General features: G+C 37.8%; 1 protein-coding gene and 1 long non-coding RNA gene across 4 annotated transcripts; one reads left to right on the top strand and one right to left on the bottom strand.

The window, feature by feature from the left end:
- Positions 1–591: 591 nt before the first annotated feature.
- Positions 592–11,795, bottom strand: LOC149746956 (uncharacterized). Its single transcript, XR_016388248.1, has 3 exons — positions 10,968–11,795; positions 9,122–9,203; positions 592–860 (listed from the first exon to the last, which is right to left on the bottom strand). It is a non-coding gene; the product is annotated as an uncharacterized LOC149746956 (long non-coding RNA).
- LOC149746955 (uncharacterized) lies at positions 10,617–14,786 on the top strand. Of its 3 annotated transcripts, XM_089898552.1 has the most exons (3): positions 10,617–11,915; positions 12,127–12,173; positions 13,109–14,786. In XM_089898552.1, exon 1 carries the CDS (start codon positions 11,103–11,105, stop codon positions 11,673–11,675), a length of 573 nt encoding a protein of 190 aa, XP_089754678.1. In that variant the 5' UTR covers positions 10,617–11,102; the 3' UTR covers positions 11,676–11,915; positions 12,127–12,173; positions 13,109–14,786. The 3 variants fall into 3 exon arrangements, with proteins under 3 accessions (XP_089754678.1, XP_089754676.1, XP_089754677.1); XM_089898550.1 differs by having other exon boundaries at positions 12,127–14,786; XM_089898551.1 differs by having other exon boundaries at positions 10,617–12,173.
- The last annotated feature ends 11,370 nt before the right edge of the window (positions 14,787–26,156 follow it).

Here is a 26,156-nt window from a genome sequence, read left to right as displayed (position 1 = left end):
TGGCGCATATATACAATGGAATATTACTCAGCCATAAAAAGAAACGAAACTGAGTTATTTGTAGTGAGATGGATGGACCTAGAGTCTGTCACACAGAGTGAAGTAAGTCAGAAAGAGAAAAACAAATACCATATGGTAACACATATATATGGAGTCTAAGAAAAAAAAAAAAGGTCATGAAGAACCTAGGGGCCAGACGGGAATAAAGACACAGACCTACTAGAGAATGGACTTGAGGATATGGGGAGGGGAAGGGTAAGCTGTGACAAAGTGAGAGAGTGGCATGGACATATATACACTACCAAACGTAAAATAGGTAGTGGGAAGCAGCCGCATAGCACAGGGAGATCAGCTCGGTGCTCTGTGACCACCTAGAGGCGGGGTATAGGGAGGGTGGGAGGGAGGGCGATGCCAGAAGGAAGAGATATGGGAACATATGTATATGTATAACTGACTCACTTTGTTAAAAAACAGAAACTAACACACCATTGTAAAGCAATTATACTCCAATAAAGACGTTAAAAAAAAAGAATTAAGAGGTTTATTAATTATGTATTCCTGTGTAAGAAATAGTCCAAAAACTTTAGCAGCTTAGAACAACAGACATTTATTATCTCACAGTTTCTATGGAAACAGATATAGGAAAACAGGTGCAAGTTAGCTGGGAGTGTCAAAGCCTCAGGCTCCGGCTCTCAGGCAGGGTGCCATCAAAATATTGGCAGGGCCTACAGTCATCTCAAAGCTCAACTGGGGGAGAGTCCCCTTCCAAGATTGCTCATGTTGTTGCTGTCAGGTCTTGTTTCTTTGTCACATAGGGCTCTCCACTGGCTCCCTGAATGTCCTCATGACATGGCAGCAGTCTAAGGTGTCGAAGCCAGAGAAAGGAAGATACAGTCCTTTATTATTTAATCATGAACGTAACATCCATCATTTTTGCTTTTTCTATTTGTTGGAAACTGTCACCAGATCCAGACCACATTTAAGAGAAGGATAATACACGAGGATAAGGATCATTAGGAGCCACCTCAGGAACTGTGTATCTATGAGGGATATAGAACAACTTTTTCTATGTATTTGACTTGGAGTGTGTGTCCCCTAAAAACTCTTGAAAATGTTTATATTTTCAAATTTATCTTTTATGTTGTCTGAAGTTATTACTGTACTCAGGTCTTCCCCATTCTTAGAGTACTTTCAAAAAATTAAACCCTAGGAAGATTTCTTATGCTATTTTTATGGATTATTTTTGTATTTAAGTATTTTAGCCATTTGAGCAATTTGGAAGCTACAAAGAATGAGGTATGGATTTTGCTTTATTTTATCCAAATAGTGAGCTATTTGTCTCAAAAATATGTAGTTTTACATATAATAATTCAGCTTCCCTTTCCCGGATTTGAAATGCACAATGGCAGAATTTTACCCCATTCTACTCAAAATAGATTGCTCCTCAAATCCTTGTGATTTCTTATAAAATTTTCTTTTATAATCTTGTGATTATAAAATAGGTATAACCTGTGAGAACAAAGCTTGTTCTGAAAAAAATCATCTAACTCTTCATATCACAGAATCATTGTTCTCAATCTTAATATATATATATGTGTGTGTGTGTGTGTGTGTGTGTGTGTGTATATATATAGTTTATGCCATCACGTATCATATGACTTAAACTCTTAAGGACTTAGTTATATGATCCATGTAGGTGTAAACTTTGTATCTACTATATGAAGCAGTATTTTGAAACCATCAGCAATCACTTGATTTTGGGACTGTTGAGTATATACTCCATAGTCAAAATTAGAAATTAATATTTTCTTATGACAATTAAAATTATGTGTGTAGATTCTTACTGCTACTCACTCAAGACCTAGGACTGCGGAGGAGCTGATCTATCAGATTTTCTTGCTAGCTATCTGTTGCCAGTTACATACTTAATAATTGAGAACATAATTCACTTCTTTCAGTTTCTCAAAATCCTCCTCTATACAACCTCCCTTTGAGCTGAAAACTTTCCATTCAGTAAAGCGGGTTACTTTTGTCTATAGGAACATGGTGGGTTAATGATGGCATAACAGCTCTCATAGTTTCTTGGAAAGTCTTGCATCTACTGCCACCCTCTGAAGTGGCAGGGTACGCAATACCTATTGCATTGTTCTCAGCTTCTTATGAAAATCTAAAACTTAAAGAGTTCTGTTTCTTATTCAGTTAAACTAGTTGTCTGTATGATTCTTATTGTTGTTATAGTTACCTTGTTATATTTACCTTGCTTTCTGGCTATCAATACTTATGTCATTTCATCTGACTATTACCTCCTTGAGATCATACTATATTTCATAAGTTTTGTATGCTCTGCAGGGCTTAGCACAGTGCCTTGCACAAGATAGATAATGAAAATATGTTTTGAATGAAGTAAATCATAATGCACTGGTTGGTGTATTTTGTCTGTGACTGAAAAAAAATTGTTTTATAGTAAGCATACATGATGTTTGGCTGATGCCATACATTTTCACTTAATTCATTGTCTATTTTAACTGAAAATATTTTGTTAGAATATAAGGGAGTTTAAACTTTTATTTGGAAAGAGACGTAATTTCTTTGTAGCTGAAAACTTCAAAGGTTTGCTAGTGGTAGATTATCCTTGCCCGATATAATTATCCTATGTAGTTAGAGACTATACTATAAGACATTACCATACAAAAGTTCCTTGACCGTAAGGCTGTTTTCTTTGTTCACACATTTTCTCTCCCATGAAGTAAGGTTGTGATACACATAAAGTTAATATTTGAGAAATGACTACATTGTAGAGCTTCATTGGTGGTGACATTGGTCAATCACACGAAATTTATTAGAATTCTAGATGAACTCAATGTCATCAAATTCCAGTTCAATCTAACACTGACTTCCAAAACTGTGCCCTTCTCTCAAATTTCATGACCACATCCATAGTGCTGCATTATAATATTTCAGCATGTGGACAAGTGCAGAAATCATGCATACAGTGCTCACTTGTTATAAAAATTGAGAAAATAAATCTAAATACCAATAAAAGGAGAAAATAAAATCAACTATAACTTGATCATTTAGAGATAACATTTTAGTGTTTCCATCTAGATGTGTTTATTTGCATATAATATGAACCTGTCATATAGATATTCAATTTTTCACTTAATGTGTCATGAACATTATTTTATGTCAACCATGTACCGTGAACATTGTGTACTAAATATGCTTTTTAGAAATCAAATTCAGTGGCTTCATTAGAGTGGAGAGTAGCATATTTATTTTACCAATCCCTGATTTTTGACAATTTAAGCTCTTTCCAAATATTTATTATTATAAAAATTCTCACAATAAAAATTCATGAGCCTAGGTACTTACACACATACACTATTATGATATTCCTGATGTACAATATTGCTGTATTTCTTTCAATTACTGTATTTGTTTATATTAAACCCCACTTTTCCTGACTCTACCATTTCAGTCTCCACATATCATCAGAGTAATCATTTCACAATGACATTTATATGCCATGCCTCAGTTTAATCGTCTTCAGTGGGTCCCCATTGCCAGCCTGCATATCTAAAAGATCAAAGCATCCTCCTAGCCTTTGAATTCTGCCTCTTCCCAATTAGGATCTCTTGATTTTTACCTGTAGGCTTAGTTCTTCTCCAAATTCCCGGAGCAAATCCTGGTGATTTTATACTTAAAGGCATACAGTCCTCAAAAAATTCTATTAAAATTCAGAACCTTCTCCCAATGACAAAACAAAAAATGTAGATAACTCCACGATGAAGCAGAATTTGGGTCTCACTTAGTCATAAATTCAAACTGTCATTTCAAATAGACATGATTTGGCTGATGTGAGCATTTCACAAAATAAGTGGTAAGAAACAGTTTTGTAAAGACAGTAGTACACAGAGGAAGCGTTTCATGTTATCTTTTAGATGTGAAAGCAGAAACTAAGGTTCAGAAGAATAAACTTACTTTTCATCCTGCTTAGCTACGCAGTCTCTTTCTATGGAAAGCAGTAAATATTTATTATAGGTTAAAGGCAATGAAAATAATGGACCTGTAGCTGGCAGCCATGCCAGGTAGTTCTTGGCACTGACAACATTTACCATATAAGCAATGACTGTCAAATTTAAAGAGCAAACACATTTTCCAGGAAAAATCATTTAATATTCATTTGCCAAGCACAGGGTATATTCAATTTGAGGGTTAACACTTAAAAAATACAGACACGAGGCAGAAAATATTGATTTTAAAAGAAGAAAAGGGGGAGGACATTTAAAAATCCATTTAAAATTAAAACTTTTCACAGAATCTCTAAAGTGGATCTAATAAATCCTGTGTCTCATATAAGAAACAGGCTTATTTCTGCTGTCTCAGATCATTTTGCAGACCCTTCGTTTAAGTCATGGCAGCTTAGCCAGTCTGGCAAAGACTGAAGGAGAAAGAAAACGTTATTTATAGGCTTCTTATAGGATATGAATTGCTCTTATTTCTTCATAAAAATTCTATTTAAAAAAATTTTTATTACTGTATTTATGTAGCCCACCATACAAGGGGCTCAAAAATACCACCACTCCACACACACATACACACCCACCAAAGTGAATTGGTATGAAACGGGGCCCATAATTTGTGAAAGAAAGGATCTGGCCTCAGCTTGGATCCAATTAGGATTAAATCCCACTCACTACCACCTGGAAATAAGAAAGCAATGAGAAGAGATGAAATGAAAGTAATGAAAGTAATTAGAGAGAGACAGAGACAGAGAGAGAGGGACAGAGAGAGAGAGAGGGAAAGAAGAAGGTGAGGGGAGAAAGAGAGAGAGAGAGACTCTCAAGCTACAAAAATAGAAGCCATTGCCAGTCTAGTAATACCTGGATAAAGACAGTTAATAGACATTATCATAGGAATTCATCAAACTAGACACATAATGAAGAATCTTTAAAAATGTACTAGAAACAAATACAGACTAGGTGGAAGTCAATTTTATAATTACACAAAATTCTATCCCTATAATGGATAGAACACTATGGTATAAACAATTTAAATCAAAACTAATATTTCTGAATACTAGCTTGAAGAAAACATTACATATATTATACTTTTTAATTCTCAGAGATTAAATTTTATTTTCACTCACTCCTCACATTCAATTAAGCACAAAATCCTGTTGATTTTACCCGCATAACATCACTAGAGTATTCCCTTTCACTCCATTCCTTCTACCATATTTCCACTTCAGGGTTCTATCATCTCTCATTCAGAATATTAAAATATCTTCTGAGTGGAACTCCTTATCTCCTGTCTTGAGCACTCCTAACACATTCTCTACATTGAAGCTAGAAAAATCTTCCTAAAACTTTGTATGTTTTCATGTAATATTCCTCCTTAAAATTTGTCGGTAGCATCTTTTTACCTTCAGGATGAAAAACATCATCTATCCTATGGCATCCATGTCCTTTCACAACCCAGGCTTTGATTACCCTGTCAGCCTCATTCCTCACGCCCATCTCAGATTCACTGCCCATGTGCCATCTCTGCCAAGTCATCTGCAGTTCCCTCAAAACCGTCAGCTCTTTCTCCTCTGAACACTTGCTTATTCCATGCTTTCTGACAGCAGTTATTTACCTCAACATTTTGCCTGGGTAGCTCCTGATTATCACTTTGGCTAACCTTAGGTTTCTTCTCCACTAGGAAGCCTTGCATAATGATTTCTAGTTCAGATTTGTTATTTCCTTTAGAGAGTTCCATAATATTATCATGTCCAATCTCTCATAATACTTAGTAAAAGTGTTACAGTGATTTCACTTGAGGTCATGGGCATACTGAATGATCAGGAATGAAGAAAGTACCAAACACTGAAAGATGTTTGAAAAGTACTCACAAAGGGAACATGCCAGATAAAGGCAGTATCTGCCTATATATTATAACCTGCCCTAAGCATTGCCGTGGTGACTAACATAACGGTGTAGGTGGGAGATTTTGAGGCTTTAGGACAAGTTAGTGGAATAAGAGTCAAGACAGGAAGAAATAGTAAACAATGTAAAACAAGGAGAATAAAGAAGTCGTACAACTGTGAATTAAAGAATGAAGTAGGAACTAGAAGAAAACTCCAACAGATCCGCTTTGGTGAAAAACAGGCTTGTTGTTTTCTTTGCAAGATTATGTAATCTACACAGTGGCCTTTCATGCACCACTCTTGGGAAAATAAGCTACTTTTTCACATTTTAATGAATGGAGTCATTTGTTTTTCATACCTCTCCTATTCTGATCTTCCAAAGGTCATAGAGTCTTCATCAAATATTTTAAACTATAAATATCTAACAAATTAAAATAGAAATGTTATAGGAAATAAAAAATCTTTAATAGGAATCTTGCTTATACTAGGTAATGAAAGCAGCATACAGACTGAAGTATTACCAAACAATGAATCCCATCAAACTGCTAATGGAAAGCCTTATAGCAAAATAATAAAAATGGTTTTTGAATGTGGTGTATGGCTACCAGTGGCATCATGCTAATCAAAGCTCATATATGCCCACAGCTCTCCACAATTTCGTACAAACTCTTACCCTAATTTTGTTCCTCAGTCTTCCCTTACATATTTGTTTTCACTTACATCTATTTACTCTCTCATGAGCAGAATCTGAGTTGTCCAGTATTGATGCCTTTGTTTACACAGTTGTTTCCGCATAGAGTGCTATCTTTATCTCTCTACACATCTCCAAATGGTACTTGTATTCAAGGTCTAATTTAAATCTTACTTCTTTCATAGATAATTTCTTGGCCAATGTCTATTGAAATGCTATCTCTTAGCTCTGAATTCTATTAGGATTTATCTTTTCATTTAGTGTCCTGCATTAACGATAACCAAACAAAAATGAGATTAAGTCTTTCACATTACTTGTAAACTGAGTCTAAAGGCACACTAAATGGCTAATTTAAGAATATTTTAGCAATCATAGTATTATTATATTGCTTACCTAGATAATTCTGAAAAGAAAATCATTCATGGATGCACATATTCTGTTATATAGTTTTATAATGAACAAATTATTTTTAAAATATTCCCTTAAAGCAGTGAGCTGATTGCTCTGTGTGGAGCAGATGCCCTGTCATTCCTTAGTCAATCTCTATTGAAATGAGTTTTTCCTACTCTAAACTATGGTGGACTTATCATCTCTTATTTACTCGTCTATATTAGCTATAACTGTGCAAACATGAGATTGTAAATTGAGTCTAAAGACATCTCCAAACAAATGGTTCAAAAATATTTTTTAGTAACAGTAGTATTATCAGAATAAGTATTACTTCTTGAAAAGATTCTATGAAAGGAATACCTTCAAGCTTTATGCATTCTGTGAACATTCATGTCATTACTTGACTATTTTAAAGGAATTTTCCCAAAGCACTGTTATGTATACTTTACGAAATTAAGTCTTATGGACCCCTGCTTGCTCCCTAGCCCTGCTGAGGCCCTCTGCCTCAGTGGGGAAGGTTCTTTCTCCCTTTGAGTTCATGCAGCCAAAATAAAACCGAGGCTGAGATTGAAGCAGCTTTATTCAATGGTCAGAGAATGGAGAAGTAGAAACTTAGTTCACGAATCAACTTCTCACCTTAATGGTGAGAGGGATTTGCTTTTAAGGAATAAGGACGATGAGGGTAGGAGTGAGACTAATGACGGTGAGGCACGTGCATTGGTTTTCTGGGAAAGAAGCAGGGCTTCCCTGGAAATGGGGTACCATCCCTTTTCTGTCCTTTTTTGCTTTGTGACATCCGGTCATAGTCACCTGTAGGTGTGTCATATAGTATACTATATAGTAAAATCAGCATAAAATGAGACTCAGGGTCTGCTGGAGGTCAGATTCGTAGCCATTTTGGTTTCAGCTGATTCTAACCAGTTTTTGTTTTTCTCTACCTATAACTTCCTTTGTGTCCAGACCCTGTGACTTAAAGATATATGTTAGTTCCTGTTCAAAGGAGGGATTGGTGAGTTTTGAGCAAGGGTCTGGTGGCAACTCTGGTAATACATAGAGCAGAGGCTCTTTCTCTAAATATTAGCCAATTGACTGGTAAATTTAATAAGGGTAAGCACTAAATTGAAAGGTAAAAGGCCACTTATGCCTCATCACGATAGAAGGGATTTGGGTGTAAAAAGTATTAAAACAAAGTTGTCCTTAGTACCCCTAGCAATTCACTGAATCCCAGACCTGAAAATGGTGGTTATTCTCCATTATGTGTGAAGTGTTCCAGTTGGTTTTACTGGAAGAAAGCTGAAAATTTAGAGTTTGCTCTGAACAATAAGCAAACAATAAGCAAAATAAACCAAAAAAATCTTAGTCATCTATGTTTTGAATAGGTAATATACTTATATGTTTCAAAATTCAAGAATTACAAGAATGCATAAAGAGTTTCTCTTCTTCTCCCTGCTCTTCAGCCACTTAATATCCCAACTGTGAGGCACCCAATTATACCAGTTTGTGAGACCTGTTTTAATTAAATTTATATTTCCTAAGCTGAAACAGGTCTGTATTTGCCTCATGAAATGTAGGTCAACAAGACAGTTATTGAGTAGCACCTTTGCCGGGAAGGTTCCTGGATACTCTGAGAAAGAATTATAGAGAGGGCATGCTAGGGGATATCTTAGTGATACTTAATATACTAATTCCTCCTCCCATTAAGAGTATGATGCATTCTTCCTTCTCTTGTGATCCTATTATGTGTTGGCCACTTTACTACAGTTGGTTTCATTATCCCTACTTTATATATGAGAACACTAAGCCTCACATAAATTAATAGTTTCTAATGGTCATGCCAACAAGAAGTGGCAGATTTGGAGTCAGATTTGAATTGCAATTGTGGGACTCTAAAGCCTTTGTTTTTTCCACTCACTGCTTAATCAGAGAAGGAAAATTCTTGAAGTCAGATTTCACGAAGAATGAATGGGAAAACAGAGAAAGCCAAAACAGTTTAAAAATAGGTTTTTATATTAAAAAAATTAAAATGTAAAACAGCTTTTATAGACATATTACCTAAATTACCCATAGCAAATTTCAGTTACAAAACAGTTACACTGTTTACACAAGGTATTTGAACAACCTATCAGACTCACCTACTCATAAGGCGTTGGGAGATTGTTGGGGAAGGTCCTCTCATGGGCAGAAGTCAGGTTACAGAGAATAATTCACCAATCACTAAAATAAGAACATGTTACAGCACATAAACTTATTTTTCTTTTGTGATCTCAAAGAACAATGCAAACATTATCCACACCAGAGCCCAAGAAGTACATGTATCTGTTATTCCCACTTCATAAGTGAGGACATAGGACACCCTGTGAGTCAACTGCATAGCCCAGTCCTATGCTCAGACTACATAAATACCGCTAATGTTAACATTCTAGGAAACAAGTGGGAGAAAAATGTGATGCAGTAATGCCAGAGTGTGGCACTGTTCCTTATGGCTTCTTTGACGGCAGAATTAATTTCCTACCCGATGTAGTGAAGAATTTTAGATTATGAAATTGTTAATGAGCACGAAAGGGAGCTCCCTTCATTTCTTGGTCCCAAATGGCACAAAACTTAGATAAATTAAAATCTTGAGAAGCAGCATCCAAAATGGGAGGATCAATCTCCTTTAAAATACCTAAGGAATCCATCAGTGCTAGATTTCCATATATTTTAATAGTTGATTCTAAAATACATCTACCCTCTCTAATCAACCACCACCCTTCAAAGTTGACTAGATACACATAATTTCCCAGTAATTGCTCCACAGAATTCAAGACCCAGGGTAAATAAACCCTGTATATCACTAAATCAGGATTATGGTACACAAAAAGCGGGAACAATTTCTAGAGGTGTCTCAAACTTACTGTGAGATCTAGCCCATCCAAGCCTGATCGCAAGAGAGCAAGTAAAAGCCACAGGCAGATGAAAGTCAATACCATTAGCAGGGCTGAAGCTGAGGAATTTATCTGCTGTTGGATACTGACGGCCTCTGGCTAATCAGGCATCTAGCATGATGTATTTTCACTTTAGGTAGAGGGGGAGGAGAGGAGAATGTTGTAATCATGGATGTTAACTCACTAAGAATTGAATGCAGGGCCTAGTTAAATTCCTATTGGAAGGAAAATACACAAGGCTAGTGACTAGACTCACTGATTAATATATATGGTTGAAAGGTTTTTCTGGAAACAGGAACTAATCTAGCCTTCCCTTGAAATCTGGACATTGCACTAAACTTGTTCCAGGATGGGAGAGACATTCAAAAGTTTTGGTCGTTTAACAGCTTTCTGATTTCCGTTTATTGTTAGCAAAGATAATACAAGTTTCCTCTAGAGACAGGCTTCCTTCCCTGTGACGGTAAGAGGAGAAACTAAATTGAGTTTCATATCTAAACTTTCATGCCTACATGTGTAAACCAAAAACAACAAAAAGCCCAAACCAAAACGTCCCAGACTCTACAGCAGTGCTGTTCAATAAAAATATAATGTGAACCACATATACAATTTGAAATTTTCTAATAGCCACTTTAAAAAAAAAAGTAATAGCCACCTGTGGCTAAGAGCCTACCTATTGGGAAGTGCAGCCCTAGAATTCGACTTCAAAAAAAAAAAGGGAAAAACAAAGCAAACAGAACCCAATTTCAATAAAGAGGACGTTTAGAGTTGGGCTGTGATCGCTGATTTTTGGTGTCTGGAGAAAGGAGGCCCAGGAGTAAGAAACAAAGGAGAGGGCAGTGAAAAGAAGCGTGATTGCTGCATCTCCAGAGAAGCCTGCTCTCCCCACCATGTTAGCCCAAGCGTTGAACGGCTGCCTAGAGGTGACGAGGTGTGCGGCCGATCCTAAAGGGTCACCGTCGCTTGGGCTTCAAAGCCCGCTTGCCCGGGATTAGAGCCAGTGGGGTGGGGAACGCAGATTTCGGGGCTCCGCGGTGGAGCCGCCAGGGCGCCCTACCTGTCGAGCAGCGGGGTGTGAATGTGCAGGTGTTTCACGGCCACCTGAACGCGCCAGTCTGCGTGGCGGGCCGAAGACACGGTGCCGGACGCGCCGCGGCTCAGGTAGCGCAAGTCGGCGAGCTTGTGGTACGGGATGGTGAGCAGGACGCTGCAGATGGCCTCCTCGTTCATGGTAGCGGGTGGCACGGGCACTCAGGCAGCCGGTCGATTCCGGAAGTGCCCGCCGCTCCCCCGGCTCCACCCCCTGCGCGAGCCGCGTCGGCAGGCCCTACAGCCTGCCGGACATGAGGTCACGAGGCCGTCCATTCTCCGCGCAGCCCACGCCAAGCCGCTGCTTATCCGGAGCCGGAGCGGACTCTTCTCTTCTAGAGACTGGTCAACTCTGCGGCGGCGGGGCGCACAGCGGAGAAGCTTCCTCTCTCCGACCTGGCCCTCCCAGTTGCTGCCTGCCACCGGAGCCCGCCTGTCGGAGCTCCACCATCCCCAGACTTCTCAGGCGACGTCAGCGGCGGATGCCGAGGCGGGGATGAGGGCCACTGCCCCGCGATCCTCCCAGCAAGGCTCCGGCCTCGGCCTGAGGCCCGAGATCTCTGCCTTGTGGCGCCCAGATGACGTGTGCCACACCGGCGGGGCTCGGGCGGGGGCTTGGGAGTGGGGAAGTGAGGCAGGGGCGCTCAATTTGTCTTCTCTCCACCCAACCCAGTAGGTTGGAAAGGTTTTCTTTTGGGGAAATTTCCTCTTCGCAGCTCCACACCCAGTCAGCGGACCCTCCCACCCAGGAGGAATCGCCTCTGGTCCCATCGGCGCGTCTTCGGGAGTCACCAAACACCAGATAGAGGTAGTGGGGTGGGTGTGGCAGCTGCCGTTTCCTGACTCCAAGCCTGCGCGGAAAGCCCTTTGAGGACGTGCAGTGGTGACTTACTAGGGCTCCGCACTTCTCAGCCCGGTGAGTCAGGTAGGGGTGTAGATTCACTTGCTTATCTGGACTCCAATCTAACCTCACTTCCAACTACTTTAGTCGTGTGGGGGTGGCTGATAAGCCCTGTCAGAGTTTAATCTTGTCTAAACGTTCAGATGTTTAGTTCCTGTTGGGTGCTTCTCTTCTAGGGACCTATTTTTCTGACTTTTTTTTTCTCTCCTGACGTCCATAATTACAGACAGAGATTGAAAAGTAACCTTGAGAGAGTCCCTCCCTTGATTCCAGGTAAGCCTGCAAACATTACTTTCTTATAGATCTGGGAAGAATGCGGTGTTTAATGCCAATCAAAAAAGACTGCAAAGATCTTTTTACCTTAAACAAACACTTTTCTACACCAGAAATGATTATTTTGCAAAGTGTGGTGCAAATATTATACACAATACCAAGTCCATGCTAGGCATTTAATGAATTCTAAAGCAAAAGTAATAGGGAATGCCTGACTTCAATCAGGGATTTCTGCCTACAGAAAATCAGTGCTTCCTGTATTTTTGTATTGCCTGAAATGAGAGTAGCAGTGTTACATTTTACAATAAATGGAAGCTGTAATGAAAGAGTGTGTTTTAAAATTTGATAATTTAAAATAAAATACTTAGCTCTAAAGATATGGTCTGATAATCTGTGGTTCATTCCTTAATAAGCTTTTTGCTACAAAAAGTGCTCAGAAAACTTTTCCCATTCATTCATTCATCCAGTCAGTTTACAAACTAAGAATTCTAGAGAAAGAGAACAAAAATTAAGAAGGGAGGAAATGATCAAAATAATAATTCAAGAATTTCTTCCAGGACCAAAAGACAAAGATCTTCATATTTAGAGGACCCACCACCTACCCACAGTGAATGAAGAAGGACCTATGTTAAAGCACGCCATTAAAAAGATCAGAACACGAAGAGTAGAGAGGATTTTAAAAGTTTTTAGAGGGAAGAAGCAGGAATAAACGGATGGGAATTAGAATGGCATTGGGTTTCTCAACAATAACTTTTATGCTAAAACACTACAGTGAAATTTCAAGTTTTGTAAGACAATAACTTCCAACCTAGAATCCTGTAGTCAAACTATCCATCAAGTGTAAGAGTAGAATAAAAACATTTTCACATATACAAGGATGAAAACATTTATTTTCCATCCATCCATCCACCTTTTTTTTTTTTCTTTTTTTTTAGGGCAAGTTACTAGACGTTGTGCTCCAACAAAACATGAGAGCAAGACAAGAAAGAGAAAGACATGGGATCCAGAAAAAAGGACCAGGAGAATGTGAAAGGAAATGCCAGGGTGAAAGATATGTGGCAGAATTAGAGAGCAATCGTTTTCACCGGAGAAGGAAGATGGCAGACTCCAAGAAGAAAGACTGGTTAGTGTAATTGAATTTATTTAGATTACTAATTTTGAGTATTTGGGTAGTTATATTGATAGATGTTTGATAGATCTAATGAAATACGTGATAAAATTCGAGAGAGAACTTAAAAAATATAAGCAAGTAAAAAACGGAAGCAATTATTAATTCCATGAAAACTAAAAATTAGGCAAGAATGGAAACAGCGTTTCTCCAACTGTTGTGTGGTGAAAATTCTAAGACTTTTTAGAGCTTCTGAAATACTCGTGTATTATAAACCTCGAAGGAGAGAACATGCAGCATAGAGCACTCTGAAATTTATGTATATTTTTAATTACATTACTTTAAAATTTTTAAAAATTAGTATTCACATGGTTCAAAATTTAAAAGTGTAACAGACAGATAATTCAATAGAAAATTAGGCAAAAGACCTAGATACTTCACACAAGGGTATATCTAAATAGCAAATAGTACATGAATGTGAAAAGGTGCTCGACCTCATCAGTCATTAGAGAACTACAAGTTAAAACCACAGTGCAATATCACTACACAAATACAAGAATAACTAAAATTAAAAGGACAGAATATAGCAAGTGTGGGTGAGGTTTTGTAACAATTGGAGCTCTTGTACATTGCTGGTGGGAGTGTCAATTGGTACAATCAATTTTGCAAACTGTATGGCAGTACTATTAAAATTTCAGTTATGAGGATCCTTAGCAATTCCTTGCCTAGGTATATGGACATGCATATGCATATATTAGAAAGTTCATAGTAGTGCTATTTATAATAGCTTCAAACTGGAAATTACCCAAATATCCATACATAGTAGAATGAGTAAATGATTTGTGGCCCATTTACACAGTGGAATACTAAACAGCAATGATATTGAGCAGTGTACAATATGATGAATTGCACAAATACAATACTGGATGAAAAAGCCAGACACAGAAGAGTATACATTTTATGAGTCAATTCCTATTAAGTACAAAAGTAAGCAAAACTAGCCTATGCTTTTAGAAATCAGGATAATGTCTGCTCTTGTAGAGTGGTCATAGTGAGTAGAAGGGACAGGATGAGGCCTCTGGGGTGATAGAAATGTTCTGTTTCTTGATCTAGGACCTAGACTCTTGGTGCCAGTTACATGGGTATGTTCAGTTATGAAAATTCTTTGAGGCTACACAATGTGCACTTTTCTGTGTATATATATGTTATACTTCAATAAAAGGTTAATAGGTTTAAATACAAAATAAATAATATATGTGGGTGTATATTATGTCTCTTACTTTTATTTAATTAGTATTACAGTATATACCTGTTCACCTTGCTTGTCTTTCACTTAGTAATCTATTTCGGATATCTTTCCATACAAATGCATATAAAGCTTTCTCATCTTTTTTTTTTTTAATGATGGATATGCCATAATTTACCCCTCATTGGTGGACACTTAGCTTGTTTCCACATATTTACTATTACAAATTATGCTGCAATAAGTAATCATATATGTCATTTCATACATGTGCAAGTGTATCCATATTAGAAGCTGAACTGCTGGACAAAAGAGTTATGTTCGTTTGTAATTTTGGTTTGTATTGTTGAATTGACCTTCACTGAGGTTGTTCCAGTTTTCTTTTTCTGCAGACAAATGAGAGTGCTGTTTCTCCACACACCTTCTTGCATTTCTTTTCGAGATAGATAGTATAATGTTGATCTGCTGATTCCTGTATTTCAGTGCTTTTAAAGTCATTTAAATGCTAAGATTCTTTTTATTGCAGACCTTCTAAATATCTGGCTTCAATTTGCTTATCACAACATCAAACCTTTAGCTTTCATGATAGTTTCACCATTATAGAGCTAAAACTATGTATTCTTAGTGATATGTACATTGTTTAATTAATGCCCATAATGAATGGCTAATGACAGAAAACCTAAATAATACTAATGCTAAACTACATCAACTAAATGAGAAACAAAAAACATGAGAATAATTATGCAAATTAGGCTTAAAAACAAGCCTCACACCTATATGTTGAATTCATCTATTCAAAATTCTGTAGAATCATATTAAGTCATATTTTCCATTTACTGAGAATAAAGGTTATTTATATCTGCATGTGCTATTTTAGGGACATGGTAGCTTGAAATGGCATGCTTGAAACCTCTCGTAGTCTGTTTTTTTGTTTTGCTTGTTTTTTTAACTTCAATGCCTTTTATTCCTGTAAGTTCTTTATATTTATTTATTTTTCTAATTTTTTAAAAAATTAATTTTTATTGGAGTATAGTTGCTTTACAATGTTGTGTTAATTTCTGCTGTACAGCAAAGTGAATCAGCTATATGTATACATATAATGTCCATCGACAGAGGAATGGATAAAGAAGATGTGGTATATATATGCAATGGAATATTATTCAGCCATAAAAAGGAATGAAATTGGGTCATTTGTAGAGACGTGGATGGAACCAGAGACTATCATAAAGAGTGAAGTAAGTCGGAAAGAGAAAAACAAATATCATATACTAACGTTTATATGTGGAATCTAGAAAAATTGTATAGATGATCTTATTTGCAAAGCAGAAATAGAGACACAGACGTAGAGAACAAACGTATGAACACCAAGGCAGGAAGTGGGGGGGTGGGTGGGATGAATTGGGAGATTGGGATTGACAGATATACACTATTGCTACTATGTATAAAATAGGTAACTAATGAGAACCTACTGTATATAGCTCAAGGAACTCTACTCAATGCTCTGTGGTGACCTAAATGGGAAGGAAATCCAAAAAAAGAGGGGATATATCTCATAGTCTTTAAAATTAGAAACAAGACAGAAAAGTTGAAAAATAAACCCCTTAAAAAAGTACAAATGCAAGAATTAAAAACATCTCATATTCTAATTTTTTCTATTTTTTGGTCTAAAAGCATCTGGTAACCATTGGGGGAAAATGGGTGAAGGATATGTGGGACCAGTCTGTATTATTTTTACAACTTCCTGTGAGTCTATTATTATCTCCAAATAAAAAGTTTTAAAAAGTTGTACCTGGGTGTATTCGTTTCCAGGGACTGCCATAACAAAGAACCACAAGAATTATAAAAAGGTATGTAAAGGAGAAGTAAGGCTTCCTGATTCTTCAGATCTCCAGTTCACCTCCCCTAAGACAGCAAATAAATTTAACAAATATTATGTGCCATAATGCTAGGTGCTGGAAATACAGGGATAACAAAAGACACATGGTCTCTGTCCTTAAAATGCTTTTAGTGTTCTAAGGGAGATAGAACCTAAGCATACAATTACAGTAGAGTGTGATAAATGTTCTGGTAGGGAAGTCCAGGGCACACTCAGAAATTAGGAGAAAGAAGCCTGCATGGTAATTTAATGAAGAGAGGTAAGGCAAACTGCCCAAAGTCATAGAGTTTTTAAACTACAGAGACATGATTCCTGCACAAATCTATTTGAATTAAAGCTCATATTCTTTCTGGGAACTGCTTGCTGTGTCACTAGGGTTTTACATTTTCAGTTTCACTTTATATGATGTCTCAGGAGAGGAATTTAGTAGCAAGAGGGAATTTCCCAGCTACAAAAAGACAGTGATGGACAAAAATTTATTATTAATGGACATTTCATGGGAAATTCCATTTTCTTTTGACATTTTAATTGGCAGGTTTCCAAGAGTGTGGAAAGGTATGTTACCAGTAGCTCAGTCTGCATTTAAAAATTTTAGCTCCTGAATTAAGCAAGATATTTTGCTTTTTCAAATGTCTTCAGAACTCAAAATCATTTTCTCCAGCTGTCACTCCTAGCTTGTAAGCAAAATATACTAAGATATATTTTTTAGGCAATACACACACACACACACACACAGACAAAGCCACACTTTTTTTTTTTTTTTTTCTGCTTTAGGCAGTGGCTATATGAAAGAGATTATAAGTTCAGTACCCTTTTTAGTATCCTTTTTTGGGCAAGTATAGACCAAGTTGTAGAAGAAGGCAGAGCTTTTCTTATTGTAGTAGCCAGTATAGTGTAGGTCAGGAGTCCCCAACCCCCGGGCCACAGACTGGTACAGGTGTGCAGCCTGTTAGGAACTAGGCCGCACAGCAGGAGGTGAGCGGCTGGCAAGCGAGCGGAGCTTCATCTGCTGCTCCCCATCGCTCCCCATCGCTCGCCATCCCCCCACCCAGTCCGGGGAAAAATTGTGTTTCACAAAACCGGTCCCTGGTGCCAAAAAGGTTGGGGACCACTGGTCTAGGTCATAACAGCGCCGGCTGGTGCAATTTGGAATCGGAAACATGACTGAAGCAGGGGTCCAATGTCAGCAGCTGAACAGGTTGCCAGAGAGAACTGTAAGGTTTATTGGGAACTAAGGAACACTCAGGAAGCTTCTTTGACTTAATTTTTATAATTGTAAAAAGGAATAGAAATGTCTGCCCTGCCAGGGAAACCTTGTTGCACAACTCCTGCCAAGGACACTGTTCACACTGGGGAGGTGCCATTCACGTGGAATACGTTATGAATGGGCCCCCTAGAGTTGTGCGATGTGGAGGCCCTATAGCCTACCTGTCTCCCAGGATTGTTCTGAGAGACAAGTTATACAGTGAATATAAAAGAACTTTATAAGTTATAAACCTGTCAATCTATGTAAATAATAATAATAATATTTTCCTGGCCAGCTCTGCCCTTCAAGCAAAACATTCTTATCTAGTTTAAGAAAGAGAAAAGCAGCTCTTATTAGCTGGGAGCTGGCCTGGCACTCCCAATGAATCTGTGGCATTCTCCTGTTCAATATAAACACTTTCATAGAACATCAACGTCAGACAGGACTATTTTGTCACTGTAGTGGAGCAAGAAAAAATAAGACCACTTCATTATCATGTTTGAACAGACAGAGGTAAAAATATTGTTCAAACCACAAAAATGAGCAAACATTGCCCTTTCCTGGCTAATAATAAGTGCCTGCTTCTTCTTTACCAATTATAGCTTTATCTCAATTTCATGATTCTCACTGTCTAGATATAAATTAAGATACCTGATCAGAGAATCACTCCTGCTTCCAGACAGCATCCAATGCAGGGAAGATACCCGTTTCCTTGAATGCTCCTCAGAATCACCTACAAGAAGTCCAAATCCTATGATAAATTATTTCTAACATCCTCTTACTGAGATGTCCTGATTCTTCATGGTACACATAACTCCTGCTTGCAATGAGTCAGTAAACCCAGATTTATAGAACTGCAGATGTGTCCCTGGTGGTCTTTGGATAGAGGACACTGGCAGATTCATAGAGCAGTTATTACCCAGCCTGGAGCCCTCACTGTCTGCATTTCAGTTAAAGAACTGGCTCCTCTAACTTCTCTAGGGACTTAGCTATGGTGTAGGTTCTTTTTCATAGCCCAGAACTCCTGAGGAAGAGATTCTGGTTGGCCATAATATCCCCCTTCAAGTCCTTTGTGGATTATGGGGATATGGACATGAGGTACTGAATTTCTAAAACAGCAACAACAACAACAATATCGACAACAGCAATAATAACTAAGACTTATAGGTTAAGAATCCGCCTGCGAATGCAGGGGGCACGGGTTCAAGCCCTGGTGCGGGAAGATCCCATATGCTGTGGAGCAACTAAGCTCGTGCACTACAACTACTGAGCCAGCTCTCTAGAGCCTGCAAGCCACAACTACTGAGCCCACGTGCCACAACTACTGCAGCCCACGTGCCTAGTACCTGTGCTCCACAGCAAAGAGAAGCCACCGCAATGAGAAGCCCACACACCACAACAAAGAGTAGTGCCTGCTCGCCGCAACTAGAGAAAGACTGCGCACAGCAACGAAGACACAATGCAGCCAATAAATAAATAAATTTATTAATTTTTTAAAAAAACAACCTAACACTTATATAATGCTTGCTACGTGTCAGGGACTCTTCTAAGCAATTTCCATAGAGTCACTCACTTAGGACACCAACACTGTGCAATAGATGCTCTTATGACTCTAACTTCGCAGATGTAGAAACTGAGGCACAGAGATGTTAATTAGTTGTGTAAGGTCACACAGCTATTCAGAGGCATAGCCAGCAATTGAACAAAGGAAATTATGTTGCTGTATTCTGAATCAGTTCAGCTGTTCTCATGAAGTAATACAGTACTGAGAGATGGAGTGTGAATGATTTGGCACCACTCAACACACTTTTATATGAAGAGTTATTTTATACGTGAGCAAGGATATCTTTTAAAGGAGTTCAGTCTAGCAATCTTAAAGTGTTGATGTGTCTCTTTAATAATAGTGCCTGTTAGGAATAATTTAAACTTTATGGAACTAACTCCATTGGCTATAATTTGCTTTTTCTTTTACATATGAACATTTTAATTCGGCATTTATTGACTGTCTATGATGAGAATGGCTCTTTGGTGTGTAGTATGGGACAAAAGCTCTACATTGCTATCTACAGAATAAATAAGCTCTACACTGCTGTCTACAAAAGTGATGACTAAAGTCTTTATATACATCATGATGATTTAAGTCTTTATATACATCATTTTTATCGTTTAGAAATCTTCCTTATTATAATAACAACTTGGAATTGGAATATAATTGGCATTAACTGATCTGATTCTAGCAGAAAAATATGGGGCTTCGGCCCCCAATAGAGTTAAAAGTCTCCTTCTTCATTAATCTATGTGCATGACCTCTTTGGTATTTTGTAATCTCAGTGAGTCTCATTTCCTTCAACTATTAAATAGTGAAAATAATACTTTTCTTAAGGGTGTTAGGAGAATTAAATAGGATAATGTGCATAAGATTATACCCAATAAGTATTAGTTTTCTTTCTCAAAGTAAAATATGTGGGCCTTGCCAATTTTAGTCTAAGTGAGAATTATCAACTTTATGATTGTCAAGGCTGGGTTATGAATAGTGAAAAATGACTTAAAAACTGTGTAGCCATGCTGTTGTTTCAAATGTGATCTCTATGCAGACATGGACCGTATCTGTTTTGTTCAACAGTGCCTAGGACAATGAAAGTGATAATAATACACCTACTATCACCTTAGACTGTGGAAGGATGTTATGGTCAGTAGAAGACTGCAATTCTTGGGTGAAAAGCATGCAGAATTCTCTAGTGTGCTCATTTCAAGTTTTTGTGTTTTCAAAGTTACACGTTCATGTTTAAAAATCATTATAGTTCACAAAGGTAAATAGTAATAATAATATTATGACAAAAGTACAGGATTTTAAAAAATCTTTGCAGCCAATATTCTGATAACTCTCTGAGTCTAAACTGTATCTCTAAACTCTTAGACTGTAGTCTAAGTAGAAGTAATATATTCTTTCACCTATTTAGAAAATTAAAGTATTATTAAAGAAACCATGTACAACTGAATATGTTGGATGGAAGATATTTGATTTCAAGCATAATTAGGTATTAAGTTTATTCCTTTTAGTAGATTTAGTGAAAACTTAGTCATCTGATTGAATGAATATATCAATCTTCTTTAAAAACTTATTATGAAATAAATAGATGAAAGAAGTATTAAAATTGAAATACTAACTTCTCACACATAAAAATGTTTTACATTCTACCAAATACAATATCATTAAGACAAGCTTGTGTTGTAATTATTATCTCTATTGAGATATGATGGGGCTAATAAATGATATTATAAAGACAGGAAGATTCCAAAAAGAAAGGGAAGAAAAAAGATAAGCTACTATGTTACCAAACCTACAAGTCAGGTAAGTTACTTCTCTTCCCCTAGGAAGGAGTACTGGCCTGATGAAGGAAGGGGAGTGGATGGTACAGCGAAAGCCTGGGTACGTTATTCCAGTGAAAGAACTCCTCCTGGAAGAAAATACGTGGAATGAGGGGATGGTGGTAAGTGTTCTCCCCAACAATTCCCATTTTAAAGATGGGAAAACTAAGTCTAAGAGTAGATTGACTAGCTTCAAGTATTACAAGTAAAAGGTGATAGAACTGGGAGTAAACCAGATGGTTTATTTCAGGTTTATCAGAGGGCTCTTATTAATGAGGTACACGATATAGTATCCTAGAATCACAGTAAAACCAGGACCTATACATGTAAAAGTTAGAGCCGAATATCATAAATTTGCAGCTTTCTTTATATTTGCTTTGTGATGAGGTAATGAACTTATTAGAATAAAAGCATTGTATATATTTTTATTTAGTGAGTACTCAAATGGTGCATACATCTGAATTAAATGCCTGAAATATCTCAGTTATTAAGAAGCTATCATTGGAGACGTAGCAGAGTGTACATATGTTTATGCACGCAAATATTTAACAGAAACACAGTAAAAAGGTTCAATTATATTCATGCTGAAGTATGGAAGTTACCAGAGAGTTAGTGAACGAGGAATTTAATCACTATTATTTTGTAGAGTGTAAATGATTGAGAAAAACTTACAGAAAGAGGTGATCTGAAGGTCAGTTCAAAGGAGAGAATCATTTTTAGTTGTTTCCAGAGAGTTTTTGGTACATTTTAGAGAGGGCTACAAAATCCAAGAATGAGAACCACGTCCCACCAGGACAACTGGTGGGTGTGTATGTTGCAAAGAAGCAATAGCATGCTGAATGAAGTGTGTACCTCACTACACTCTGGGCAATAAAATGTTTTAAGAGTCAGGTTCCATAATATGAGTTTGTAACATCTTACCTATAATTTGTGGGTAGATGGGCAAAGGCTTGGCCTTAATCACACATATAAAAACACGTTAACAAGATCATGTTTGGTTTTAACCCCAGTCTCTATTTTCGTACCTGCATTGCTTATCCTTACTGAAACTTGCTTTCCTCATCCGTAAGGGAAGTACTTTATGAGCTGTGACATACTAATTAATTTTAGTTTTGAATCATGGCTCTTCTTTAAGGTTTTCTTTGGTCTAGTTTAGTGTCATTTGAGGGTGAGCACTGCACAAGGCACATATAGAAAAACACAGGGTATTTCCTGCCTTCCAGGAGTTTTAAGAAAAGAGAGAACAGTTTTTAGAGGCTTAGCAATTATTCCACTCTTGGATGTTTCCCTACTAACATGGTTTCTAAAATTACTCATCTGTGTGGAGCTCAATAAATATTTCTCCAGTAACTAACATAAGACAGGCAGATCAAATAATTAGATGTAACACTTTCATTCATACAATATAGCATGTTATCTTACAGATGAAAATTGGCAACATGTTCAAAGAGTAACCAAGCTGGCTTTTAGGATCTAGCTGTGTCAGTCAGTTTTGGTTTATTATCTCTCTCCTCTGCCTGCTGTATCTTGTATTTATTTATGTCATCTTCATGTATAACTTCTAAACTATAAGAGCTAGCCACTATGCCTTTGAATGTAATGAAGTCACAGTATGATGAAGGAATTGTTTTCTAGTGCAACTCTCCCTAAACCTCAAAACATTAGAATAATTCTGTAGTCGTCCATTTGTCTCAGTTACTGCTCAGAGCGCTAACGCAGCAGGTTGTGTGCCTGGGCAGTATGGGGTACTTGCTTTCACTGCTGAGCTTTCTCACACTACAAATAAAACAGATTATTCAGAAAGTACAAAGGTTCAACATCTTCCCACAAAATCGTTGATGAAGTTATTTCATTAATTAGCTCTTAAAAACAAAACAACTGATAACAACAGGATACCTATTGATTTATGAGGTAAACAATTTCCTTTGAAAAGATAAATATTGATGCCAATACACTGGTGATGAAGTGGAGCCTAGGGGATGAGGGGCTCCTCATGTGGGGATGAGGCCAGCTAGCAGGCATTGTCTGAGTCAGGACCTTGAGCTGGGTCAGGAGGTATAGACCTTATAACTCTCTTATTGATCATTGATCCTGGGGGTGAATGGCAACATCCTGTGAGATTTCTGAGTCAGTTCTGAAGTAGGTTCTCGTTCGAGTTGGGCAAACATGTAAGAGCAGTATATAATTGCTTGGGCACCAGCCCAGCCTGGAGTTGATGCTTAGGATGAGGTAGGTAGACAGAGACTAAAGGATCAATTTTTTAAACCAATGAGAAAATTGCTGAAGTTGCTCTACTCAGGCCAGGCGTTGCAGGGTGCAGAGTACAACTGAGGAGTGGTTTATCCTTAATTCTTAAGTGTGCTAAAAGTAGATGTGTAGTTTTATTATATGGTATTTTGGGTCAGTAATGATAGTCGTACATACATGTCTGCTTCTATATGTTACTTATACATTATATATATTACATATGTGTATCTATATATGACATTAGTTCATACATGTACATTGTATAAAATTTAGAAGAATCAAAAGGGGTATAGTGAAAAGTTAGTCTCTACCCCTTTCTATGCCTCCCAGCCACCAATTTCCCTCCTGGAAGGTGAATTACAATTGCCAGTCTCTCACTTCCTCCTTTCATGCTCTTTGTTCTAGCCGATTAATCTCCCCAAGCCCAAGGGCTCCTGCTCAGAAATTTTCCAGCTTCTGCATTTTCCTGTCTGGTTAAATTTAACCTTATTTACCTATCTTTCAAAGCCTCAATGTTTTATTTATTCTTCTTTAATTTCTTTTGTCCAGTTCTCCTAACAAGCTCCCTATGTCTCATTCCTACATGTACTTGTTCTCACTTCTCATTCATGATCTTCTCTCTTCTCTAGTCTATGTGAAATTTGTGCTTCTTTGAGACTGAAGTCAGACCCTATTTCTTCTGACTGCTCCACCCATCCCCATTGATTTCCTTCTTCTCTGAACTCCTAGGCATCTACAAAGTGGGTTATGCTTCAGTATCCCAAAATGATGCCAAAATATGTTAAATAAAATATTAAGCTGCATTATTTGGCTGGAACTATATAAATCCAAAGAGGCAAAGAGGTTAGCTCAAAGCTATCAGCTGTTACAATTATCTTTGATTAATGAAAAAAGTTAACATACAGAATTTTTCAAAATATGGTTCTTGTGGGGAAAGAGAAAAAGGAGTACTTGCTGGGGAGAAGTTGCAAACCACTAACTGTACACACATCTAGTACCTAACTATGTAGTCAAGTGGTTGAGAGCATGACCTTTGAAGTCAGGCACACCTAGTTTTGACACTCTCTGATCTTTTGGAGCCTTGGTTTCTCAACAAGGAAATGAGTTAGCAGGTAAAGCACTCAGCACAATGCCTACTGTATGGTAAATGTCCAATAAATGTTATGTGTTATTGTTTTTTTTTTTTTTCTTGCGGTACACGGGCCTCTCACAGTTGTGGCCTCTCCCGTTGCGGAGCACAGGCTCCGGACGCGCAGGCTCAGCGGCCATGGCTCACGGGCCTAGCCGGCTCCGCGGCATGTCGGATCTTCCCGGACCAGGGCACGAACCCGTGTGCCCTGCATCGGCAGGCAGACTCTCAACCACTGCGCCACCAGGGAAGCCCTGTAGAACATATTTCTTATAGTGGGTTACATTAAAAAAATTTTAAACCCACCAGTAAAGTGGTTAAGAGTACAGGCTCTGGCAAAAAGGTTACCTTGGTTTAATCCTAGTTCTTTGTCTTACCAGCTCTGTGATCTTGAGTGGGTTACTTGTTCTCTCACACAGTTACTTTGTCTCCTTGGGTCTCCCCTCAAAGGGTCTTTTTGAGGATTAAATGGATGAATCTAAGTAAAGCAGTTTGAACGGTGCTTTAGTAGCAAACACTCAGTTACTGTTACTTTCCCAATGTTACCTGGTTAGCAAGTGGCAGAACTGGGCAGATTCCTGTTCTGTCTGATAAAGTTTAGTCTTGAGTTTGAAATCAAAGGTAATTTCAAGCTGACTTAGGTGTCCCGTCAAAACAAACAAAGAACAAAATAAGTCTGCCTTTACAATAATTTACCAGCAAATTAAAAAGATGGGAACCCTCATCTTCTCAGGAAGTTGGCCTATGTTGGCAGAGTCTTGTCTCTGAGAGAGTACAGGTTTCCTGTCTTGTTCTGCTCTGAGTTACAGGAGAAGAAGATGTGGAAGGCACTAGGTTGTTTGACATATAGAACAAAGTGGTGACTCACATAAAACTTTACCGTAGGATCACCATATAAATGTTTACATCTAAAAGGAATCAGGCAAAGGAGGAAATCATGCAAGAGTCTGGAGGGAGGCCTTCAGCTAAAAGTTTGTGAGATGACTGCTTTTGTTATTGGTTGTATTTGTCTTTTGTTTTTTTCTGCTCTGTTTCCTCCCTCTGCTCCAGCAGGCAGTTGAGGCATTTTATCAATTTCTTAGAAAATCTTCTGATGCTACCTGGTGTTACGTGCTTTGAGTGTTGGTTGAAATATATAGCCAGGCTATACTGCTTTCACAGGCTCTGAAAATTTAAGAATTTAAGAAGCTAATGAGTTTCTTAAGTTATGCGTAAGCCTTAGTTGCTGAAAATTATTCTGGGCCTTTAAACTGCTGATTTTTATATTCAGCCAAAAGCCAATTTAAAATGAATTCCATACTACCTCCAATTTGCTTGATTGTAGAGTAATTTTTTATCTAGTTAAGGTTTTGTTGGAATATGTATTTCTAGATTTTACGGTTTGGAAAGTGTGTGAATCCAGCCTCTCTACCAGGATGTGGCAGGGAGTTAGCAGTGTTTTGAACCATCAGGGGAAGGAAGTAGATATATTCAGCACCCTGCCGCATCTCAACAGATCCATTTTCTCATCTTAGTAGTGGTAATCTTTCATTTGTTATTTTGGTTTGAATGTTGTTTGTAGCATATGGCCCTAATGCCTTAGAGCCCTAAGTAGAAGGGAAGGAAGTGCTAATAATTCTCTGACGGAGACGTACCCCTTCTTCCCCCACTTCGTTGTTCTTGAAGGATATGATTTCTCTTTTAGTATTTATTTATACTTTTTAAAAGAGCAGTTTGAGGTTCACAGCAAAGTTATGGGGAAGTTACAGGAATTTCCCTTATACTC

This window comes from Delphinapterus leucas, chromosome 17 (genome assembly GCF_059928025.1).
Source record: "Delphinapterus leucas isolate spDelLeu-1000000601 "Yukka" chromosome 17, BTC_Dleu_Yukka2, whole genome shotgun sequence".
NCBI classification, from domain to species: domain Eukaryota; kingdom Metazoa; phylum Chordata; class Mammalia; order Artiodactyla; family Monodontidae; genus Delphinapterus; species Delphinapterus leucas.
This window is presented reverse-complemented; position numbering and strand designations above follow the sequence as displayed.